The following is a 23,774-nucleotide window of genomic DNA, read 5'->3' on the forward strand; positions in this document are numbered from 1 at the left end:
CAACTATCAGTGCCCAGGCGTGCCATCTCCCCAAGAAGGCCAAAAATTTTAAACAGGGATAGGCCTTTTTAGACAATCTCAGACGAAAATGGAGAATCAGTTTAAAGTTCAAACTGTCAATAAAAACCAAAAACTGGTAAGAGCATCGGTAAACAAGTGACTGCATTTGCGCTGCCTGACCACCAGGTGGCGAAAGCACCGGCTTTCAGGGGTTTTCTGCGTAAGGCTGCGGTTCTTCTGGAAGGCAACCCATGTGTCGAGGGAGGCAGACCCTGCTCAAGCTGCTCTGCCTAGGTATGGTCTAACCTCTCACCCGCACGTTTACACTCCTGCACGCCCTTCCTTGTTAATAGCTATCACGCCGCTTTCCGCTATCTTAGGTATTGCCAAAATACACTTATTCTACAGATTCCAAATCAGGAGTTTCTAAATTATTATAAAACTCTGAGGGGCAAAAATAATCTTTTTATTTCTAATTTCATGAACTTTCTCTCCAAATGACATGCAATTTACTACATATATAGACTTGGTCATATTCCCTTGGGGATATCAAACAGAAAATGTCAAAGAGAGTCAGTGTGGTGTCATGGAAAGAAAAAAGGATAAAGGAATTGATAGCTGTGCTGTCCAGTAAGGCAGCAACTGGGTGCATGAAGCTAGGCACTTGAAAAACGGCAAGTCAGAATGTACATGTAAAAATATGCCGATTTCAAAGACAAAAAAAGCATGTAATATATCGCAATGTTTTTTTTACACTGATTAAATGTTGAAATGCTAATATTTTTAATGTAATGGATTAAATAAAATATAAAATTAACTCCATCTGTCTCTTTTTACTTTTTCAATATGACCACTAGAAATCTTAATATTACATATGTGCCTCATATACACTGGACAGCGCAATACAGAGAATCCAAGTTCCACTCCTGTTTCTGCCATTGATTCATTGTTGTAGAAGTTACAACTCCCAGCTAACCCTGACTCATGGTTTCAGCTTCTCAACAAGGCTCACTCAAACAAACATACATCGTCTAGCGACTACACTATAGCAGGTACTACTGCTGAGTGCTTTTCCAAAAGTGTGTACCTGCTCTACCGTCTGCCTCCCAGAATTACCGTGATATATACATTCTAAAGATAGGGTAGTATCACCTTTACTTCCGAACCATAATGACAAAGAAGCACACTAAACTCTCATCTAACAAGGACTTCTCTTACACGGAAGGAGGTGGAGGGAAGTTACACAACAATTTCCTGGTTCCGTGCTCAGGTGCTTAGGAATATGAAGTTACAAGCCAAAGCAGGGATCGTTTACATCTCAAAAGGCCTCTGCAGTACAGAGACTCTCTCAGCAGCTTCCGTTAACGCGTCCCTAAAGGGACCACACATATTTTGTTTTATCTAAACCCGATTAACACTTGACTTTTCAAAAACATATCAGTTGGATGAAATGAAGTATACCTGGGTCCTTGTTTCTTTTTTCAGAATTTTTATATCTAATTAAAGAGTTTAACATGAAACTCAAGCGCCATCTCCTGTGTATGGGTGGTATGGTATTTTGTTGACACCATCATCACTGACCTGTGTCTCCGTCTCCCGTAAATTCTATTTCCTTCAAAAATAATCTCTCTTTGTGACACATAAAATAATCTCTCTTTGTGACACATGCACACTACTGTGTATTGATATGAAGTCGGTAACTCCTAAGGGCCTCTACCGAAGAGCACAGGGAGCGCTACATGGGAAAAGGATCTGAACAACAGTGGGTACAGGTATGTGTATAACTGATTCATTTGCTGTACAGCAGGAACACAACAATGTAAATCAACTGTACTCCAATCAAAATTAATAGACATAGACAGATAGACAAAAAGTCTCTATCTAGTCCATACCTAAACCTAAGTTTGTTACCTCTGCAAGTAAGGGCGCTTTTTGCATTCCCTCCCTTGCACACTCTTGCTCCACACACAAAACACACACACGTACACGTGTGGCACACGCCAGTGTCATCAGAATAGCTACTTCCATTCTGTTAAAGGCAATGCACATCAGGTGATCACAGGGCTTACCAGGAAGGAATGAAGTTGGCTACCTATTTTCTATTGCTAGCTTCTATTTCAAGCACAATTCCAGCTGAAATAAAAAGGACTATGTGGTCTGCTGATAAATGCTTATTGATTTATGTCAAATGCTGTGCCCTAAGTGACTTCTCTAGCTTCTCCTGTTGAGACGTTTCTCACTCTTTCCCTTTCTCTTCACAACTACTGACGTCTTAGATTTTACCACCTCACATCTGGATTACGACAACGGTGCATCAGGCTGACGAGCCTGGCTAACTCACACCGGCAATACATTCTAGACACCACTGCTAACTTTTCTTCCCCAAGTGGCAATTTCACCTTGCCATTCTTCTGCCAAAAAATGTTCTACAAATCCCTAAAAGGAAGTCAAATATCCTCGATCTGGCACTGCCTATTTCTAGTCCTTAACACATAATTCTCAGCCCAAGCTTATCTTGTCTCTGTTCAGTCTCAACTTGAAGCACCTATTCATGCTTCCCCACCACCTGGAATGCCCTTCCTCATCTCTCCAGCAAAGCAAAATCTCAATCTATATTTCTCCCACAAGACCCAGCGCCAAACTGCTTCAGTCCTTCCTAGGCAGCACGGGAAAGACTGACTCTAGAAAGCCAGACAGAACCTAGGTACCAATCCTACACCTGACATTTATTTACTAGTTTGTGTGGACTTGAATAAATACATCACTTCCCTAAACACAGAATCTGCTTTTTAAAAACAGGGCTAAGAGGGCTTCCCTGGTGGCACAGTGGTTGGGAGTCCACCTGCCGATGCAGGGGACGCAGGTTCGTGCCCTGGTCCGGGAAGATCTCACATGCCGCGAAGCGGCTGAGCCCATGAACCATGGCCGCTGAGCCTGCGCACCTGGAGCCTGTGCTCCGCAACGGGAGAGGCCACAACAGTGAGAGGCACCGCAAAATAAAAAAAAAATAAAATTAAAAAAAATAGGGCTAAGAAATTATTCAGAGTTGTGATGATCAAATGAGATAATGTATATCATCACCATCATCATCATCATCACTCTAAAAGTTAACACGCATTATCTCACTTAATCCTAGTAACAGTTCTAGGGTAGGTACCATTCCCTGCTGTTGTGCATATGAGGAAAAACGTAAGCACAAGGAGGTACATGAAAGTGTCTACATAGCAGTGGCTCCTACATATTTGTTAAATTCCTTCTTAGGTCACTTATTGTGGACGGCTTTCCTTTCTAGCACTAAATAACAGAGTCACCCCTGCATGTCTTAACTCTCCAAGAGAAAGGTTTCTGTAAGACATTAATCGCCCAAAACTTCCTTTGTTAATCTATCAGACAGCACTCAATTTGAGAAAAGGTACTTTTTTTTTTTTTTTGCAGTACGCAGGCCTCTCACTGTTGTGGCCTCTCCCGCCGCGGAGCACAGTCTCTGGACGCGCAGGCTCAGCGGCCATGGCTCACGGGCCCAGCTGCTTCACGGCATGTGGGATCTTCCCAGACCAGGGCATGAACCTGTGTCCCCTGCACTGGCAGGTGGACTCTCAACCACTGCGCCACCACGGAAGCCCAACAAAAGGTACTTTGTCGATCCCCCTCTATACCAACAAAGAATACAGTAGGTGACGTGTACTGAGAACTCAAATCAAACCCAGCTGAACCAATTTCATTTAAGGAATCAGAATGCATGTGGCAGAGAGTACTGGCTGTTCACCAAAATTACTAGTCTCCTTCTCTTCCCGAGTACTCAGCTGGATTACATTTCCCCACCTCCCTTGCAGTTAGTGTAGCCATGTGACTGAAGTCCTGCCAATGAAAAGTAAATGTAAGTGATTTATGCCAAGTCCAGGCTGGCCCATTAAAACCTCCCAAGCATACCCCTCCATGCTTCTCCCCTTGTCCCCAATATCTGTACGACTAGGAGGGGAACCCCCAAAGTGATCTTGAAAGCTATAGGTTGAAAGTGACAAGAGCATGGGTCAGAGAATAACTGTCCCACCCCCCCCCAGAGTGACCAAACACATATGCTGTGGACTGTTATGTGCCTTGTGTTTACATTTTGGGGGGGTCTATTTATAACAGCTAATAGATTACTTTAATAAATACAAAACAGTAGGTCCTGTTAAATGTTTGAATATTTGTTGAATGAATAGTTAGCAAATACCAAATCTTTGGACAGTACTTACTGGCATAGTGGGGTACATTGGGGGCCGTATGAAAAAGCTTGTGGATTCCATGCCCACAATAGCTTCGAACAACTGAAAATCCATTTGCTTGGGCATGCTTCTGAATAATGTTTCCCAATTCTCTGTATCGAATACCAGGTTTCACTGAAAGGAAAAGAGAAGACTCATGACAAAGAGAAAGAAAAACTAATAATTACTAAGCAATCACTGTCTATGCCAGGAACCTTTCTGAAGGCTTTACACACCTACATTCCGAGACTTTCAAGATGAGGAAACCGAAGCACAAAGAGGCTATACTGCCAGGAGACGGCAAAGCTGAGATCCAAGCCAGCAGCACCTGGGTTTCCTCCTTTGCTGCAGAAGAAGAGGGTGTGTGCAGCAGTAAGGGGCTGGGAGAGGCACCGCTTCCTCTCTGAATAAACAAGAGAATGGAACACACACTTCTCTTCCTCGTCTTCCCTAAGGTCAGTGTGCTTTCCATTAAAGCGAGCAGAAGAGATAAGAGAGGAAAGAGCATCAGGAGAAAAAGGAATGTCCAAAAAGGAACTTGACTTGTCCTCAGTTTTAGTCTGGTCAATTTCTCAAAGAATTACTTCCCCTGGGCTTCTTTATCCCCATGAAAGTGGTTCTCAAATTATTCATAGTTGCCTCTGCAGAAGGTCTTAGGAGTAGGATGTAGAAAGGTACTTCTCACTGTATATTTCCAGCCCCGTTTAATTTTTATGACTTTTACCACTCATTAAATAAAAACCCAAAGAAGAGGTTCTTATTGCTGCTACAGCTCTCCTAGCATGGAGACTCCTAGGGAACCCGGCCACGGTTCTGGGGGTCCTCCCACGCCCTACAGTCCCCTACTGTGCCTCTCTCATCTCCAACCTAAGGTGCAGGCACAACACATCCTCTCCCATCAATCAAATTTCCAGGTGAACGGCTCAAGGCATCACTTTCATAACATTTACTTGCTCTTAACCACATGTTCCAGCTTGACTTTTTTTGGGGGGGCGGGAGGTTAATGATTTTTGAGGAACATGCTGACTTGCATAATGATTTTCTTGCATTTCCATCCAAGCCGTCCTATCAGCCCCAGTCAGCAGGGAGGAAAGGAAAATTTTAACCATGGTGCACAACACACAAGAAACTGTTCAACAACAATGACAGAGGGTGAGAGAGGAGACTTCTCCCCTAATTCTCAAGCCAGAGGGAATTCTGGTCCGAGGGAAGTACACTTCATAATATGTGGAGACATTTCTGGTTGTCACAACGAGGACTGGTGGTGCAAACGGCCTCTAGCGGGTAGAGACCAGGAATGCTGCGAAGCATCCTACAGTACGCAGGACAGGCTCCCACAGCAAAGAATTATCAGACTCAAAATGCCATTAGCATGTAGACTGAGAAGCCCTATTCTAGAAGGCTAATTTCATAGCTGGTCAAGCTCTCTAGTGCTCTGCACCAGAGTGGGCAGCTAAATTATTGGAAAACAAGAGGCAGGAATGATACATACAAATGTGTTAATAGCACTTTCCAGAGAATGAAGCAACTTCTATTCTTTCCTGTCTACTGTTAATGAAGACTTTGGTTTTTTGTAGTTTCTTAGCAACTTTTATTCCTCTGTCACTGTGAAACAACATTCCCGCTGTCTGGTTATTTCAACTCACAGAGAAGCAAAAGGGACATAAACATTGAACACAGAAACCCTAAAAATGATTTAAAGCTTCCAAAATGAGAAACTAAATATTAAAGTCCTCATCTCACAATACCAGAGAATATCGAAGTTTTTAAGTATAATCAACAGTGAAAAATAAGGAAAAGAATATCTCACATATTGATATATAAATATAATCACATGCTTTCATTTTTCATTCCTCTGACTTCATTAAATTAGTAAAAATTGCATCATATCCTATATTTTTGCCTAAGAACCCTGTCCTGTCCAATACATTGTTGATGATATATCAGATTTATTTAACAGGGGGTAGGGGGTGGATAATACACTGAACAATAAGGTTGAAATGCTGTGGATTTTAACTGAAAAGTTATTTGCCCTCAAACTGTCCTTTGTAATAGTCTATTAACATTTGCAACAAGACTCTCCTTCTCTTTCCTCACAAGATATGGCATAAATTTTTAAAAACCTGGATGAACTGTTGTATGTGAGAAAAATCCCACAGAAATACACCTCTACCCAAAGATATTATTCACTGCAATAGCAAGATGTATGGAAAACACCAAAATCCAGTAGGGGAATAGCTGTAGAAATTTTTATACTGCGGAATATAATATATAGCCATTAAAAGAATGGAGATCTACGTATACAGGTATGTACGTATTCTAATATGGAAAGACCTCTAAGATATTACTGGTTGAAAAGTACCAAATTATAGAATACCGCAAATCTTATGATTCCGTTTAACCTAACTAAATACATACATACAGTTATGTGTGTTTCTATGTGTGTATTAACGTACTGCAGAGAAAAAATCCTAAATGTTAAAAGTGGACACCTCTGGGGACTTCCCTGGTGGCGCAGAGGTTAAGAATCCACCTGCCAATGCAGGGGACAGGGGTTCAAGCCCTGGTCCGGGAAGATCCCACATGATGCAGAGCAACGAAGCCCGTGCGCCACAACTACTGAGCCTGCGCTCTACAGCCCGCAAGCCACAAGTACTGAGCCCGTGTGCCTAGAGCCCGTGCTCTGCAACAAGAGAAGCCACCACAATGAGAAGCTCACGCACTGCAACGAAGAGTAGCCCCCGCTCGCCACAGCTAGAGAAAGCCTGCGCGCAGCAACAAAGACCCAACGCAGCCCAAAATCAGTAAATTTATTAAAAAAAAAAAAAAAAAAGTGGACACCTCTGGAGAAGAGAGATTAAAAAACAAAAAAGGAGAGACCAATGTAAAGGAAGATCACTCATTTTTCTCTTATAATCTAACACATTCTTTCACAAAATAATTAAAAAGTAGGAGAAAAGTTGCACTCAAGAACTATCCACAAGTCAGAAAGAGAAGAACAAATACTGTATGTTAACACATATATATATGGAATCTAAAAACAATGGTTCTGATGAACCTAGGGGCAGGACAGGAATAAAGACGCAGACATAGAGAATGGACTTGAGGACACAGGGAGGGGGAAAGGAACCTGGGACGAAGTAAGAGAGTAGCATTGACATATATACACTACCAAATGTAAAATAACTAGCTAGTGGGAAGCAGCTGCATAGCACAGGGAGATCAGCTCGGTGCTTTGTGACCACCTAGAGGGGTGGGATAGGGAGGGTGGGAGGGAGACACAAGAGGGAGGAGATAGGGGGATATATGTATATGTATAGCTGATTCACCTTCTGAATCAGCAGAAACTAACACAACATTGTAAAGAAATTATATTCCAATAAAGACGTTAAAAAAAAAAAAAGTAGGGCTTCCCTGGTGGCGCAGTGGTTGGGAGTCCGCCTGCCGATGCAGGGGACGCGGGTTCGTGCCCCGGTCCGGGAGGATCCCGCATGCCGCGGAGCGGCTGGGCCCGTGGGCCGTGGCCGCTGAGCCTGCGCGTCCGGAGCCTGTGCTCCGCGGCGGGAGGGGCCACAGCAGTGAGAGGCGCGCGTACCGCAGGAAAAAAAAAAAAAAAAAAAAAAAAAGTATCCACACATTCCTCCTCATTTATCAGCCAGAGAAAAGGAAGATAAATCATAGAAGAGTCAAAAGAATAAGCAATAGTCCGGTCCATCCTCATCAAGGGATTCCCAAATCATCCTTAAACCTACTACTGCCAAACCCAAAGCTAACTCAGGTAGGATAGAGGCACAGCTGGGAGGGATAAGGCATGCACAGTATAGTGACAGGTCACTCAAGGCCCACACCACACAGTAGCTCCAGCGGGTGCCCAGCACTGAGCCTGACCTGCATCAATGGCTTGCATCAGGCACTCATACGTGGTCTGAACCAATTTCCGAGCTCCCTCATCCACGTCTCCAACAAAAAACGTCTCATTCAGGTCCCCATGATAACCATTGCGATAAAGAGTGATGTCCACTGCAAAAGAATGTGCAAACATAAAGACCACACTTGTTTTTTATCTCAAAATTGAAGTTAACTTTCTCCAACATGACAGAATCAAGCAGCTTAATGAGAAAGATAACTTCTGCATTCACAAGTGACACCGATGAATACATACTTAATGCCCAAGAGACACTTCTTGTCTGTAATGCAAATGAACTCACTGTGGAAAACAGGTCCGTGGTCTCCCAGCACAAGCCAGACGGTGGGCTTTAATACTCTTACAGCAGTGGTTAGATCGTTTACGGCAGAAGAAAAATGTATCCCCGGATACATTCATGCAAGATCAATGACCCAAGTTAAGAACATTAAATGAAGGACTTTGCCATGTTTTGACATTAAACAGGAAATACTGCTTTCATTAGTTATCTTTAACGACTTTTTCCTCATCCTAATGAATCAATAAATAGAAACATTTACACTATTCTACACTTATTTTTCAAAGACTCATTTGCCTTTCACTGATTTGTGACTATTCCTGTGTTTAAAAATACAGATTACCACTACACCACTAAACTACACTAAATGTATACTACGGAGCACATTAAATGAGTATTCTTAAACCATAAATTTTCAATCCACTTAAAATATCGCAATATAGGTGTGTTGGCTCTAGCACAACACTCACGTTCCTGAAAAACCTCACACGTTATGTGTGTAATAAAAATAATAAGGCTTATATGTGAAAAACAGCATTGGGCAGACCCCTCAAAACTTATGGAACTTTATAAACAGATACTCTAACTGAAGCAAAAACAGTGTCAGGGCTTCCCTGGTGGTGCAGTGGTTGAGAGTCCTCCTGTCGATGCAGGGGACACGGGTTCGTGCCCCGGTCTGGGAGGATCCCACATGCCGCGGAGCAGCTGGGCCCGTGAGCCATGGCCGCTGGGCCTGCGCGTCCGGAGCCTGTGCTCCGCAACGGGAGGGGCCACAACAGTGAGAGCCCCACGTACCGCCAAAAAACAAACAAACAAGCAAAAAAAAAAACAGTGTTGGTCAAGTCCCCACTACCATTCACAGCCAGCATCACAGTTGGTCCATTCTCTGTAGCCTTTAACACCTGGGCTCAGGCTTCCTTGTTTGATATATAGATCCTTGAAGATATCTGATTACTAAAGAGACCAAGTTCATCAATATTAAAGATACCATCGAGGGGAGCCTAATTCATCAACATTTTTTCAATCACAGAGGAAAATGTTTTTTGCAGCTTCTTTCTCTGCACTTGGAGTTTCCCAAAATAGCTTAACACAGTGGTCCCTAAAGCCACTTTCTGAACTTCTTACATCAAGGACAATACTTCTGCAGAATTTTTAGCGTTTTTTCTTAAGAGCTTCATATATTACTAATGATTTCTCTTTATCTGTAAGAAAGCCTGCCCTGATTTCTTCAAAACCAATAGTGGACTAAAAGGAATAAGCAGAAAAAAATCCCACTTGAATCAACATTACTTCCACACTTCACTGACATCTTTCCCCTATTTACCAATCACATAATGATCATCTGCATTAAAGAACCTGTATCAAGCACATCATACTAGAAGCACCTTGAAAGCAGTTAAACATCTTAAAACCATAAGATAGGTTTCCAGAGATTTTCAATTTATTTTAAGTTTTAAATATGACAAAAGTAAAAGACAGGAAGCAAGTGAAGAAAATGCAAGTCACTATTAGACTCCCAAAGCCTTGCTGTTTCTTTGCTAACAGTGACAAAAGTCACACTTATTTCTTACCATTAACAATATCACCTTCTTGCAAGGGCCGTCTGTCTGGAATTCCATGGCAGATCACTTCATTCACTGAAGTACAACAAGACTTTGGGAAATTATAATAATTCAGGGGAGAAGGATAGCAATTTCTTGCAATGCATGCCTATAATAAATTAAAAATACGGAGAGGATAATCTGGAATGTGCCAAAGAAAAAGTTAATCTGTATACAATTAATCATTTTAAAATTTGAAAAACGTGGAAAATTTTGTTGTACAAGTGCTCCTAATGAAGAACTTATTTAAGATTTTATTTTAGAAATCCTAGTAGCTATTACCTTAAACAGCAGATAAATAGTAGGGTTTGTAAGTCAGACCACAGGCAAACCAGTTTACTTGATAATCGCAAAGGAAAAGAAAATTCACATATTTCAAATACTTACATATACAGATGTCACTATATGAAGATTTTATTTTAGAATTACCTACTCCTTATTAAAAACATATTATTTAAATTTAAAATTTTAAATTAATGTGCACACTTCATGTAGTTATAATTTCTTATATAGAAACAAGCCTCTATCCCTAATAATAAAATAAAAGTAGTAAAAATAAAAATACTAGTAATAATTAAGAGATGGTAAAGTATTCCCTGAGACATTTTAACCACTACATTCATGTGGAACAACAAAAGAAACTCTAAGAAAATGATCTGGTTCCCCATAAATAAGTCTTATTTTACTTGGATGTTTTTATACAGTGGTAGTCAGAGCATACATAATTTCTCTTTCCACATTGCCACAGCCTTCCTACAAATAATTTTAAAATAGTTGCCTAGAATACACTTTGAGGAATGTACTATAATTTTATTGGCAATTCTAGTATTGAAAATTTATATTAGTTTCCTCAATTTCAAAAAAAATTATGATCAATAACTACATGCCTATCATTTTTCCTTATATTTAACGATATGCTTCTGTATTTCTTACAGCAGTATAAATACTAGTTAAGAGCACACAGAAGCAGATTGCGTTGACTGAAAATGCCAACTCCATTACTTACAAGTTGTGTAACCCTGGGCAACTTAACCTCTCTCTGTCTCAGTTTCCTTATCTATAAGATGGAGATGACAGTAGCATCTATCTCATTGAGTTGCTGGGGAAATTAAATGAGTTAATAAAAGAAGCACGTAAAAGAGCACCTGGCCTATAGGAAGCATTCAAACTGCTATTAATGCATACCACATACAGCTGACACGAACAACCTGGGGCCACAGCGGGTGGGGGAAGGATGGAGGGGGAGGGGGGGGCACTGACCCCCTGCGCAGTCCAAATTCCACATATAACTTGACTCCCCCAAAACTTTACTAATACCCTACTGTTGACCTTACCAATAACAGACAGGTTAACACATATTTTGTATGTGTTATATACTGTATTCTTTATATTATATTATTCTTTGTATTATATACTGTACTCTTACAATAAAGTAAGCTAGAGAAAAGAAAATACTATTCTAAAAATCATAAGTAAAAAAAGAATGCCACGTGGTGAGGCCAAAGAATTTTTTTAAATTTTTAATTAAATTTTTTTTAAAAATCGAAAGGAAGAGAAAATATATTTACAGTAGATATATATATTTATTAAAAAAAGATGAAAGATCTTTTTCATCACATGAAAAGATCCATGCAGGGACTTCCCTGGTGGCACAGTGGATAAAGACTCTGCGCTCCCAATGCAGGGGGCCCAGGTTCGATCTCTGGTCGGGGAACTAGATCCCACATGCATGCCACAACTAAGGAGCTCACCTGTCACAACTAAGGAGCTGGTGAGCAGCAACTAAGGAGCCCTGGAGCTGCAACTAAGGAGCCCACTGCAACTAAGACCTGGTGCAACCAAATAAATAAATAAATACTAAAAAAAAAAAGATCCATGCAGTTCAAACCTGTGTTGTTCAACGGTCAACTGTACTTTATAACATGGAACAATACCCAAAAATCAGGATTTATAAAATTCCAAATAAAAAAATGTTCTAAACATTTCTATAGCTCAAGACACATTGCCAAATTTCCTTCCAAAAGGATAGTTCCAATTTACAATACCACCACCATGCAAAGGAGTACCAATTTCACCATCTTCCCGTAGGCAATGGACATAAACATCTTTAAAATACTTACTAATTTAGTAGGTCTTTATGACTTGCATTTGTTTGATTACCAGAGCAGGTTTAACTAGTTTTCCATGTGATTTATTAACTAATTATTGCTCTTCTACTATGAATAACCTAATCATATCATATATGTACTCATCTACTGTAGGGTATTTTTTTTTGTTTTTTTTTTATGATCATGAATATTTATTTACTAAAGGGTTTTAAGGTCTCTCTTTGGTGGATAAGCAATCTTTACTTTAAAAGTATACCTATACCATATTTACTACAAACATGTATCTGGTCTGTTTGTGGCCTTGTTATTACAGATATAAAAAGGAAGATGTTTTCCTACTAATCTAGTTTCAGAAGTTATATTCTTTTTTATTTCAAAATATTTGATGCATGTGGTAGCGTGATTTACTTAAAGCGCTAATAAAGCTAATCATCTTATAAAAGCTAAACTAAAATGTTATGAAATGTGAGGTTTCAGAAACAAGATATTTCAAGCTTACCTCAGACCCCAATACCACAGATACTTAAAGATGGGAATAATGACTGTTGAATACTTTCTATATTTGAAACAAAGTGAAAACTTTGCTTTCAAATTAGCCAAGTGTAGATATTCAGAACTTAGGCTTACTTAATTTTTACTTTAATGTTTTAGACTAAACAGTATGAAAAAATTTTTCAAAGCATAAAATTAAAATTCTTACTAAGTGTACAGCATGATCTATTTCTTCAGTAGTTACACCTGGTTTAATCATATCAGCAGCAATGTCCAGTACTTCTCTGGCAAGCTGTAAAAGAGAAACACTTCATACATTCAAGAAGAAATGAAATAGAAATAGAAATCTGTACCCTTTGGACTAACTTAGATTTTGTAGGATATTGATAATACGAACCTCACTTTGCATATTATAATCCTGAATTTTCAGTTTACAACCATTTGTATGTATTTCTAACACCCATTAATAAAAGTGTATGCATGTGTGTGTAAACATATAAATAAAATTGGGCTAACTAGAAAATAGCTTAATAAGTACGTCTGACTGATTTCTATGTGAAAATGTACATCCTAAGTAATCTAAACAATAATGAACTGATGAAGTTTGAAGCTTCTCACAATTCTACAATGGGGAACGGAAGGGAGGGAAATAAAAGAATAGATGAATGATTTTCCTCAAAGAACCACAGAAAATAACTATTACATGTAGAATGGATAAACAACAAGGTCCTACTGTACAGCACAGGGAACTATATTCAATATCCTAGAATAAACCATAATGGAAAAGAATATAAAAAAGAATGTATGTATAACTGAGTCACTTTGCTGTACAGCAGAAATTAACACAACATTGTAAATCAACTATACTTCAAAAAGTAAATAAATTTTAAAATAAAGTAAATATGGCTAGTCACAGTTTTACTATGTAACATTTGCTACCTTTATAAATGAGCAAATCATTGACTTCATGTGTTATAACTACTTAAACATGTTCTATCCCATGGGCGGGAGAAAAAAACTCTTACCCTACATACGAGTCGCATCCCTTCTATATCTTCAGATGAGAGTAACTTAATTTGAGAAGTACCTTTAAGAGCCTGCTCAGATTCAGACATTCCTGGTAAAGAAAATCAGTAAGTAAAACCAAAATGAACAAAAAGACGTAGTATATATTAGCGTAATTATCCCCTAGGTGATATAATAATAGTCAGGTCTCACTATTTCACACCATGGTATTTCATAATATGGGAGGGTCCAGGTCAGGTTTTCTGAAAAACTACTTGCAACATGAAATTTGCTAAACAAACTGAAAGAACAATTTTAAAGAACAAATTTCCAAATCTATGAGAAATCATTCAAGATTGAGTACTTATTATTTGCCAGGGAGTGTGTTAATAAGGTCAGTAAGTGATTCTCATTTGAAGAGCACCATACACTTTATAACTGTTTTCATGATCATCATCTCATGAAGCAAGTATATTATCAACAACTGATAAATTAATTACACTCATTTCTTTTTTGAAACCGGAACCTAAGTCAGTGTTTTTTAAATGGCAGTTTGTGGCCCTTTAGTGGCTGTTAGTGGGCTATGACTAATATTTTTTTATAATAAATAAATGGAATAGAAAATAATAGACTATATCATACAGGATAAGTAAGTAAGCAAGTAAGTGCTGTTGTAAAATGTTTGACTGTTAATTTATACACACACACACATATACACAGATCATGCTATAAAATACAGTTCTCTGGGTCATAGTAACAAAGTTTGAAAAATACTGCCCTAAGAATTTTCACTAATAAAATTAGCTTAATTGAAGTTATTCATACATTTAAAAGCATTAAAGCCAGTATAATAATTATTTCAAAATCTGACAAAAAGAATATAACCATAAACTACTCTTTTTATAAATGCTGATATAACAATACCAAATAAAATATTATCAAACAGAATCCAAAAAACATAGTACAGCATGACTTCAGTGAGATTCATATTGGAAAGGCAAGGATAGTTCAATATTAAACTATTAATATAACTCATCATAGCCATAGATTAAGTAATGAAAAATAAATGATCATCTAGAAAGATAAGTCTGATAACATAGCTAGCTACCACTTTTACATGATAAATATAAATCTCAAGCCAAGAACCAACATCATGGAATGCCCACTATCAGCACTAGTATTTTTAGCACTGTTCTGACAGTACTAGCAGATGTAGTAAACGAGAGAAAGAAACAAGACATATAAAATTAGGAAGAAAAGGAAAAACTCCTTATCAATTTCAGATATGATTATATATCCCTAGAACAAGGGAATACCTGGTAAATGACTAGAAATAAGAATTCGGCCAGTTGGCAGATAAGAAAAATATATAAAAATCAATAACTTTCCCATATACAAACAAGCAAAAAATACAGAAGATATTATATTCACAAGAATAACTTAAAAAGATAAAGTATCCAGGAATAACTTAACCTTAAAAAGGCCTAATGAAGGAAAGAAAAACATACCCTGTTCTTGGATAGGAAGACTCAATATTGTAAAGGTGTCAATTCTTCCAAAATTAGTCTATAAATTTAATACTATCCCAATAAAAAAATGGCAACAGGACATTTTTGGGAACCAGACAAGCTGATTCTAAATTTCACATGGAAAAACAAACATGCAAGAACAGCCAGGAAAATTCTGAAAATGAGGAAAGGCGGGGGCAACAAGGCCTATCAAGTATTAAAACATGATATAGCTGTAATAATTAAGAGTTTGGCAATGGCATATGATTAGACAGATGGGTTAATGAAACAGAACAGAATCCAAAAACCTAAAGACGTGAAGGTTTAATATAGTGATACAGCTTGCATTTTAAATCAGTAAGAAAGACTAATTTTTAAAAATAACTTGTGATGTCACAACCAGATATTCTGCTGGGAAAAAAATTAAGTTGCATCCCTACTTAACTCCTAAAGATAAATAAGTTTCAGATGGGCCAAAAATTTTATCACACACAGAAGAAGAGTAAAACTATAGAAATAGAAGAAAACATGGGAAAATATTTTTATAATCTCTGAACCCAAAAGGTCTTTCTAGGTCATAAAGCCACAGGCACCTTATAAGAAAACACTGATGAATTTTACTACAGAAGAATGTTGAAAGTTTGTCATAAATGTAATGTTACAAAGACAAAAATGTAACTGCTTGATTGGGAGAAAACATTTCATAGTACATACATCAAGAGATTATTTTCCTTAATATAGAAAGAGCATTTATAAGTCAGTATGGAAAAAACTAAGTAATCTAACTGGGGGGAAAAAAATCTAAGGATATGAATAGACAGTTCAAAAGGAAAAAAATACAAATGATTTTTAAAAATATAGAGACGCTCAACCTTACTCAAAATGCAAATTTAAGAAACTGCAAAATACCATTTTTCATCTTTCAAATTAGCACAGATCGCAAAACTTGATAAGATTCTAAGCTGGGGAAGATATACGAAAAGAGGACTTCCCAGGTGGCTCAGTGGTTAAAAATCCGCCTGCCAACGCAGGGGACACGAGTTTGAGCCCTGGTCCAGGAAGATCCCACATGCCAGGGAGCAACTAAGCCCGTGTGCCACAACTACTGAAGCCCACGTGCCTAGAGCCTATGCTCCGCAACAGGAGAAGCCACCGCAATGAGAAGCCCATGCACCGCAATGAAGAGTAGCCCCCGCTCATGGCAACTAGAGAAAGCCCGTGCGCAGCAACGAAGACCCAATGTAGCCAAAAATAAATAAATTTATTTAAAAAGAAAAAAAGATACAGGGAAAGCGACTCTCATATGTTTTTATCTGGCAAAAAAATCTCTGAGATTTATAATACCACTCAAAATTTTTAAAAATGCATGTATCCTGTGATCTAGCTATTTCACTTTAGGCAATTAACCTACAGAAATACTCTCAACATGTGGACAAGTATGTAATTATAAGAACAATTCCTGCAGTCAAATTGTTAGAAGTAAAAACCTGGAAATAATCTAAACATACATTAGTAGGAGTCTGGTTTAATAAATTGTAACATGTCCACACAATGGAATACTTCAGTCATTAAAAAGAAAGAAATGGTTTTATATCGGATTATATGGAATATTTACAACATAAAATATAACAGAGCAAGGTGAAAAGGTATATATAGTTTGTTCGTTTTGTGTATAATTGGGTGGGGGCGTGTTAATGTGTGTACACACAACAAATATCTCTGAAAAGTTGTACAAGAAATCATTAATAGTGATTACTTCTGGGGAAAGGTACTCACTTTTCACTGTGCAACATTTTATCCTATTACAATTTACCTTATCTATGTACTCTTTAAAAATACAATCTAAAACTATATTCAAGAATATTAAATACAGTGTAATGAAATTATACATCCTCAACAGTATTCTATCATTCAGACTCTTTTCCTTCAATTTATCTGAAACAGTGGAATTTAACTAAATTTTCAAATTATATTCATAAGGACTTAATACAGTTCCCTTTTTTCCTTTGAGAAAAAAGCAAAGGTAGCTTAGCTCAGTAGATTAAACCACATTCAACCATTTTTGACAAGCAAACTCAGTAATTTCACATAATCCAACTTTAGCCTATGCTGTAAAGCACCTATCTTCTCTGCATGTCTCACTATCATTAACCACAAAGGGAGAAGACAATAGAACCCACCCCAGGAGTGTTGAAAGTATTAAATGGAGTAATACATGTAAAGAGGTTGGCACAGTGCCTGACACACAGTTATGAAAAAATATCAGTTATAGAATCATCAGCATCACCACTACTATTATTATCATCACCATTACTACTATCTATGTAGTACATCACCATTACTATCTATGTCTATTACTGCTACAGTCCAGAGTCTTTAGTTAGGCATGCATTCAAGGCCTCCACCATCTGTTATTTCCTAGATGGATATTATTTAATTAAGGTTGGAGAACATGCTAAAATCAAAACTATTTTTAAAATCTAGAATTTGATATAACAACACTAAATACAATATTATGTTGAATGTAGCCTTTAACAGCCACATAAACAATGTTTTCAGAATTGATTAGATTTCTAATGAGAGGAAAGAATCTTTAATGCTCTCAAATGTTCTAGTGTGCCTTGAAAACATATTTACATTTATTAGAAATCCAGCACTGAAACTTTTCTACTAAAACAGCACTCTTTTCCTCTGTAGTAGTCAGCAAGCCCACAAATTGAAATATGAAGAAACAGCACAGCAGAATTTACCTAAAGGGTGATCAGCATAATCTGGTCTTTGAATATAACTTGGCACTGGCCTTGTTGGCATCTGAAAAAAAACGAAGAGGTTAGATGTATCTGATTCAAACGTGAAAGTAACTTTCATTATTAAAATCTACTAACAGGGCTTCCCGGATGGCGCAGTGGTTGAGAGTCTGCCTGCCGATGCAGGGCACATGGTTTCGTGCCCCGGTCCGGGAAGATCCCACATGCCGCGGAGCGGCTGGGCCTGTGAGCCATGGCTGCTGAGCCTGCGCGTCTGGAGCCTGTGCTCCGCAATGGGAGAGGCCACAACAGTGAGAGGCCCGCGTACCGCAAAAAAAAAAAAAAAAAAAAAAAAATCTACTAACAAAGAAAATAAAAGTGGGGGAATAAACACCAAATTCAAAAGTTCATTCATTTCATTTAAATCAGGGGTCCCCAACACCTGGCCAGAGACCCGTACAGCACAGCAGGAGGTGAGCGGTGAAGCTTCACCTGCCGCTCCCCATCACTCACAGAAGCGCCTGAACCACCCCCCAGACCCTGCCCCGTGGAAAAACTGTCTTCCATGAAACCAGTCCCTGGTGCCAAAAAGGCTGGGGACCGCTGACTTAAATGAAAAAAAAAGTTTTAAATGACATCTTAAATATCACAACATATCTGTTTTGTGAAGATCGAGCCTAGTGCTAATGCCACCCCCTTTCCCAGGATATGTAAGGAATGGGGAGAGTGACAGAAGCCATTAAAGATTTAAGATTACATGCAGACAAGGAAGGTGCCCGTGTTGTTCCAAACAAATTGGTGAACCACAATCAGTAACAAAATGATGTCTCAAAGTAAATGTACACCAATATGTTCCTGGACATTATCTCTGGGAGCTACAATTAAACTTTCTTATATTTTTGATATTTTTCCAAATTTTAAAAATTAAAGATGTATCTCTCTTTTTTTTTTTTGCGGTACGCGGGCCTCTCACTGTTGTAGCCTCTCCTGTTGTGGAGCACAGGCTCCAGACGCCCAGGCTCAGCTGCCATGGCTCACAGGCCCAGCCACTCCGTGGCATGTTGGATCTTCCCGGACCGGGGCACGAACCCGCGTCCCCTGCATCGGCAGGTGGACTCTCAATCACTGTGCCACCAGGGAAGCCCCGATATATCTCTTTTATAAAAAGAATACAACAGTAAAAAGAATTTAAGTATTTGAGAATGAGTTGAAAATAAATTTCAACTTAAGTCAATTCCTAGGTTAAGACTCTGACGTCAGTCTGCCAAGAACGCTGGAAGGAACAGGAGTGGCAGAAAAGCCATATCAAACTTAAGGTAGAAGAATATCACGCTGAAAAAATTTTAGAGAAGTAGTAATATACACTACCATTATGTTGGCCTAAAAATATCTATTCTACCTCATTCTTTCTTAAATATTAAAGAATCCTTCATCTCAAATTTTTCTACTTCATCCATGATTGCCAATTATCCCTACTAACTTCTAAATAATGTACCATAAAAGTTAAAAAGCTAGAATGTAAACTTAATCTTGATCATATGATTCATAATTGGAATACAAATTATTAAGTATCATTTTTAGGAAACTGAAAATTGGTTTAAAAGAATGTTAAATTTTTATTACCTTATTTACTCACCAGTGGATAATGTGGTCTGAGTTTACCAGTATATCGATAACCTGCCCATGGGTCAGTGTTGATATCACCTTCCACAGTCCAGGGAGACACAGATTCTCGCTTGGCCTTTTCATCTTCTGGGAGATGGACAGATGAATGAGAGAAAGAAACACCTCAGTGGTCAAGCTACTGAGCAGCAGCATACTTTAACTATCACCATTTGAAAGCCAAGCCAAAGAGCCCAGGCACAAAATCCAGCAAACTTCTACCCTAACCTAAGTCACCAAAGCTACCGCTTTCTTGCTACGTCCACATCCCTATGACTCCTCAAAGATCTAAGTGTCTTGGGAGAAAAAGCCCAAACTAAACATATTCTCATTTTTTACACAATGTTGAATAGGAACAGCTCATAGCTGAACTCCTTTTCTCAAGTAAATACTAAATGTATTCTCTCTACAATGTCAATTTATAGGAAGCCTGCTTTTTGAAATACAAAATTTGAGCCTGGGGAAAACTTCCCAACTGAGAGCAGATATTACAAATGGATTCTGTGCTTTTACTAAAAGAACAGATTCTAAATAATCCCAAAGCAAATTTAAAGTAAAAAACAAAAACTTCTCACTTAGTTGATGAATGACTTTCAAGTTAACATTTTAAGTTGCTTAGAAAATTTGATGAGTACCATTTGCCTTTTCTCAGGAAGGAGGTAACAGAAAGAAGTAGGTAATAGAAGGAAGTAGGAAAAGGCAAAGATAAGGGGAGGGAACAATCAATCGGAAGTTACTGAAAATTCATTAGAAAAATTAAGAACCAAACACATACCTTACTACCAGGTTAGTTAATAATATACAATGTTGTATTTACTGAAATACACCTAAAACTCTTCACACAGAACCTACCCTTAATGGTATCTGAGCACATTAACTGCAGTTCTTATCCAAAAACCGAAATAAAACTACTAACCTAAGAGTTTAAATGGCAGGAATTCAAATCCCTCCTACACCAAGTAGCAGCCTATACACCTCCCAACGCACACCAGTGTCTTCCTGACTATTGTAATGCTAGCACAGGTTTTAAAAGGCAATCTCCAAATAATTTTAGAAGTGTACAAGGAAAAAACTCCCCCCTTTAAGCAATCTATTTAAAATTGATTTCGGACAGATGGAATCATGTCATCTTAAGCTAAAGAGGAATGGTGAAATGGGTGAAGGTGATCAAAAGGTACAAAATTCCAGTCATATGATAAATAAGTCCTGGGGATAGAAATTACAGCATGGTGACTAAAGTTATCAACAACAAGAAAAAGACAATCTAATCTCATCTTCTCATTTTACATATGAGGAAACTGAGGCAATATGGTTCACATGGGCACAGAAATGTGGAAATGCTGCTTCCCAGTCCAGTACTCTCTCCAAAGAGCATGTGGTCAACTTGGGATCGAAAGGCCCTTAAGGGGCAACTGAAAAGAGTGCAAAAATACCACCAATCCATTCACAGTGTTTTGGAAGAAAATACAATTATAATATTACATATAACGTAAAGGAATAGAGGGGACTTCCCTGGCGGTCCAGTGGTTAAGACTCTGAAGTCCCAATCACGGGGCACGGGTTCAAACCCTGGTCGGGGAACTAATAAGATTCCCTCATGCCACATGGCGCAGCCAAAAGAAAAAAAAGTAAAGGAATAGAAAAAGAGAAAGGAGAGCTCTACTACACTACTAAATTTTAGATATCTTTCTCCCCTATGAAATTCAGGAAAGTTTTCCTATTGACATTAACATTCACACGAAACTGTTTCTCATTCCAGGACAGTAATGGACTCCATTCACTGCCACTAGGGTCAAACATTATAGAAAATAGTTTAAAATGCAGGCCAACTTACACCTGCTTTAGCTGTGATTGCATCAAGCGCTTCTGTCTGAATCATAAACTTCAAGAATAATTTTCACCAGAACAGGACAGAACAACAATCAAGATGCAGGCTTTTTGCTTTAACATCATCCAAGGGAGGGTGAAAATGAAGGATGCAAAATCTTTCCTTCCTACTGATCTGGATTCTGAACCTTCCACAATCGATTTTCAAGAGAATTGAAAGCAGACCTCCAACAAATAATATAACCCAAAAGCTATCTAAATAAGAATGAAATACGGCAAGCCCTTTTCTAGTCTCTAGGTATAATTTACTTAGGGAAAGTTTCTCTTCCGAAGTAAGTTTTTCTTAATGTAAACTATTTACGGATCAATTGATTTAAGCCCCTAAGTCCCAGACACATACGTAATAAAAATCTAATAAATATGAATTGGACTGGGGGTTGGTAACAAAATTGCATACTAACTGGTCTTTTTCAAATGACTGTGAAAGCACAGGACAGCATAAACAAACATCTGTAAGCTGTCTTTCAAACATCACAATGCAACAGGGCTAGGTAAGCTGCAGGTGGTGTCAAAGAGTACCTGATATGTGCAAGATCAGGTACCAAGTACAGCACACCTTTCTTTCTTTCCTCTTTAAAAGGTTCTGTGCAGGTGGCCTCAGCTGCCACAAAAGAACTGCCCATATCTAAGCTTTGCCTGGAACAGAATCTTCTGATCACAATCCTGACTCAGTTTTCCCAGAGATGATTATTAAATGGCTACTGAGCACTTACTACGCACTGTACATACACCAAGCACTTACATAGATTTGTTTATTTAACACTCAAAATAAATGCATGATTTCGGCAGCTTGGAAGTGAGGCTTAGAGTAATCCGTACTCACAAAACTTGGTGGAACTGGTTTTGAAATATTATCTAATACCTTCCCTCCGCAATCCAAAATTCAAGCACACTAATTTGGAAGGGTAGAAGAGTAGAATAAAAAGTATTATTTAGAGGTGTTTTTTTTTTTTTTTTTTTTTTTGGCCGCGCTGTGCGGCTTGTAGGATCTTATTTCCCCGACCAGGGATTGAACCCAGGCCATGGCAGTGAAAGCGCCAAGTACTAACCACGGGACCGCCAGGGAATCCCACAGAGGTTTTTCTTTTGTGTTGTTTTTTTAAACGAGTTTTTATATCATATCTTTGGCTATTCAAAAGATACTTGTCGGGACTTCCCTGGTGGCGCAGTGGTTGAGAGTCCGCCTGCCGATGCAGGGGACACGGGTTCGTGCCCCGGTCCGCAAAGATCCACATGCTGCAGAGCTGCTGGGTCCGTGAGCCATGGCTGCTGAGCCTGCGCGTCCGGAGCCTGTGCTCCGCAACGGGAGAGGCCACAACAGTGAGAGGCCCGCACACCACAAAAATAAAATAAATAAATAAATAAAAAGATACTTGTCAACCATGTCCACCTTTTACTTTAGGAAAATGGGAAGCAAAGAAACACACTGAGTATATCAGTGGTGAGTGTAAAAAGTGTAGAATAATATAGTATTGAGATGTGAAGTGCTACAACTTTTACAGATCAAAGGCAATGGTACTGTGTAAACTCTGGCAGGAGATATGTGTAACAAATATGCACCCAAGCATCAGCATTACATGCATTTAAGGGCTTGACAACCTAACTGGTCTTCTTTACTATGACACATAAAAAGTAAATTCTGCTCTTAAGTCATTTAACTCACACTTGAAATATTCCTAAGGCCTGATTAGCTTCTGCAACCAAGAAAACTCCAGGTCCAAATGATTTCACTGGTGAATTCTACCAAACATTTACAGAAGAAATAATACCAATTCTACACAACCTCTTCCAGAAAATAGAAGCGGAGGAAATGTTTCCCATTCTATGAGTCCAGGATTACTCTAATGCCAGATCCAGTCAAAGACATTAAAAGCAAATTACAGACCAATATCCCTCATGAACATAAATATAAATGGGTCATCTTTAATTAGAGATCAGTTCACATGAACTGTTTGCTACATTATTTCACTATTATTTCTTGGAATGAGGTGCTATCTTTTAAGATGCCCTGGTTCCTTCCCAGCCCAACATTCTTTTGCCCTAATCCCTTTCTCAAAACTCTTCTTAGCCCTGGAGATCACCTTTCCCCACATCATTCCCTCCTCTAGGACTGTCATCCACAATGGTAGTTGGGGTCAATTTATTAGGGCGTGAAAGACACAGGGCTGGCAGCTGAGGGCTGACTCTACCCAACACAGCCCAAAGTGATCAAGAACATTAAGCTCACCCACTGAAGAAATCATCCCCTAAGATCCAAGAGGGCACAATCTGAAACACGGCACCATACTAAACTCTAGAGGTATAAGTAAAACACA

The 23,774-nt window shown here is 38.6% G+C and overlaps 1 protein-coding gene across 1 annotated transcript in view; it reads right to left on the reverse strand.

The window, feature by feature from the left end:
• METAP1 (methionyl aminopeptidase 1) overlaps positions 1-23,774 on the reverse strand; it is a 68,409-nt gene that overhangs the window by 5,814 nt on the left and 38,821 nt on the right. Inside the window, exons 3-9 of the mRNA XM_032633140.1 lie at positions 19,547-19,662; positions 17,914-17,974; positions 13,676-13,767; positions 12,859-12,942; positions 10,021-10,159; positions 8,136-8,267; positions 4,239-4,382 (exon numbers count right to left, since the gene is read on the reverse strand). Of these exons, the coding sequence (XP_032489031.1) occupies positions 4,239-4,382; positions 8,136-8,267; positions 10,021-10,159; positions 12,859-12,942; positions 13,676-13,767; positions 17,914-17,974; positions 19,547-19,662 (768 nt within the window). The remainder of the gene's footprint in view (positions 1-4,238; positions 4,383-8,135; positions 8,268-10,020; positions 10,160-12,858; positions 12,943-13,675; positions 13,768-17,913; positions 17,975-19,546; positions 19,663-23,774) is intronic.

This window comes from Phocoena sinus, chromosome 5 (genome assembly GCF_008692025.1).
Source record: "Phocoena sinus isolate mPhoSin1 chromosome 5, mPhoSin1.pri, whole genome shotgun sequence".
NCBI lineage: Eukaryota > Metazoa > Chordata > Mammalia > Artiodactyla > Phocoenidae > Phocoena > Phocoena sinus.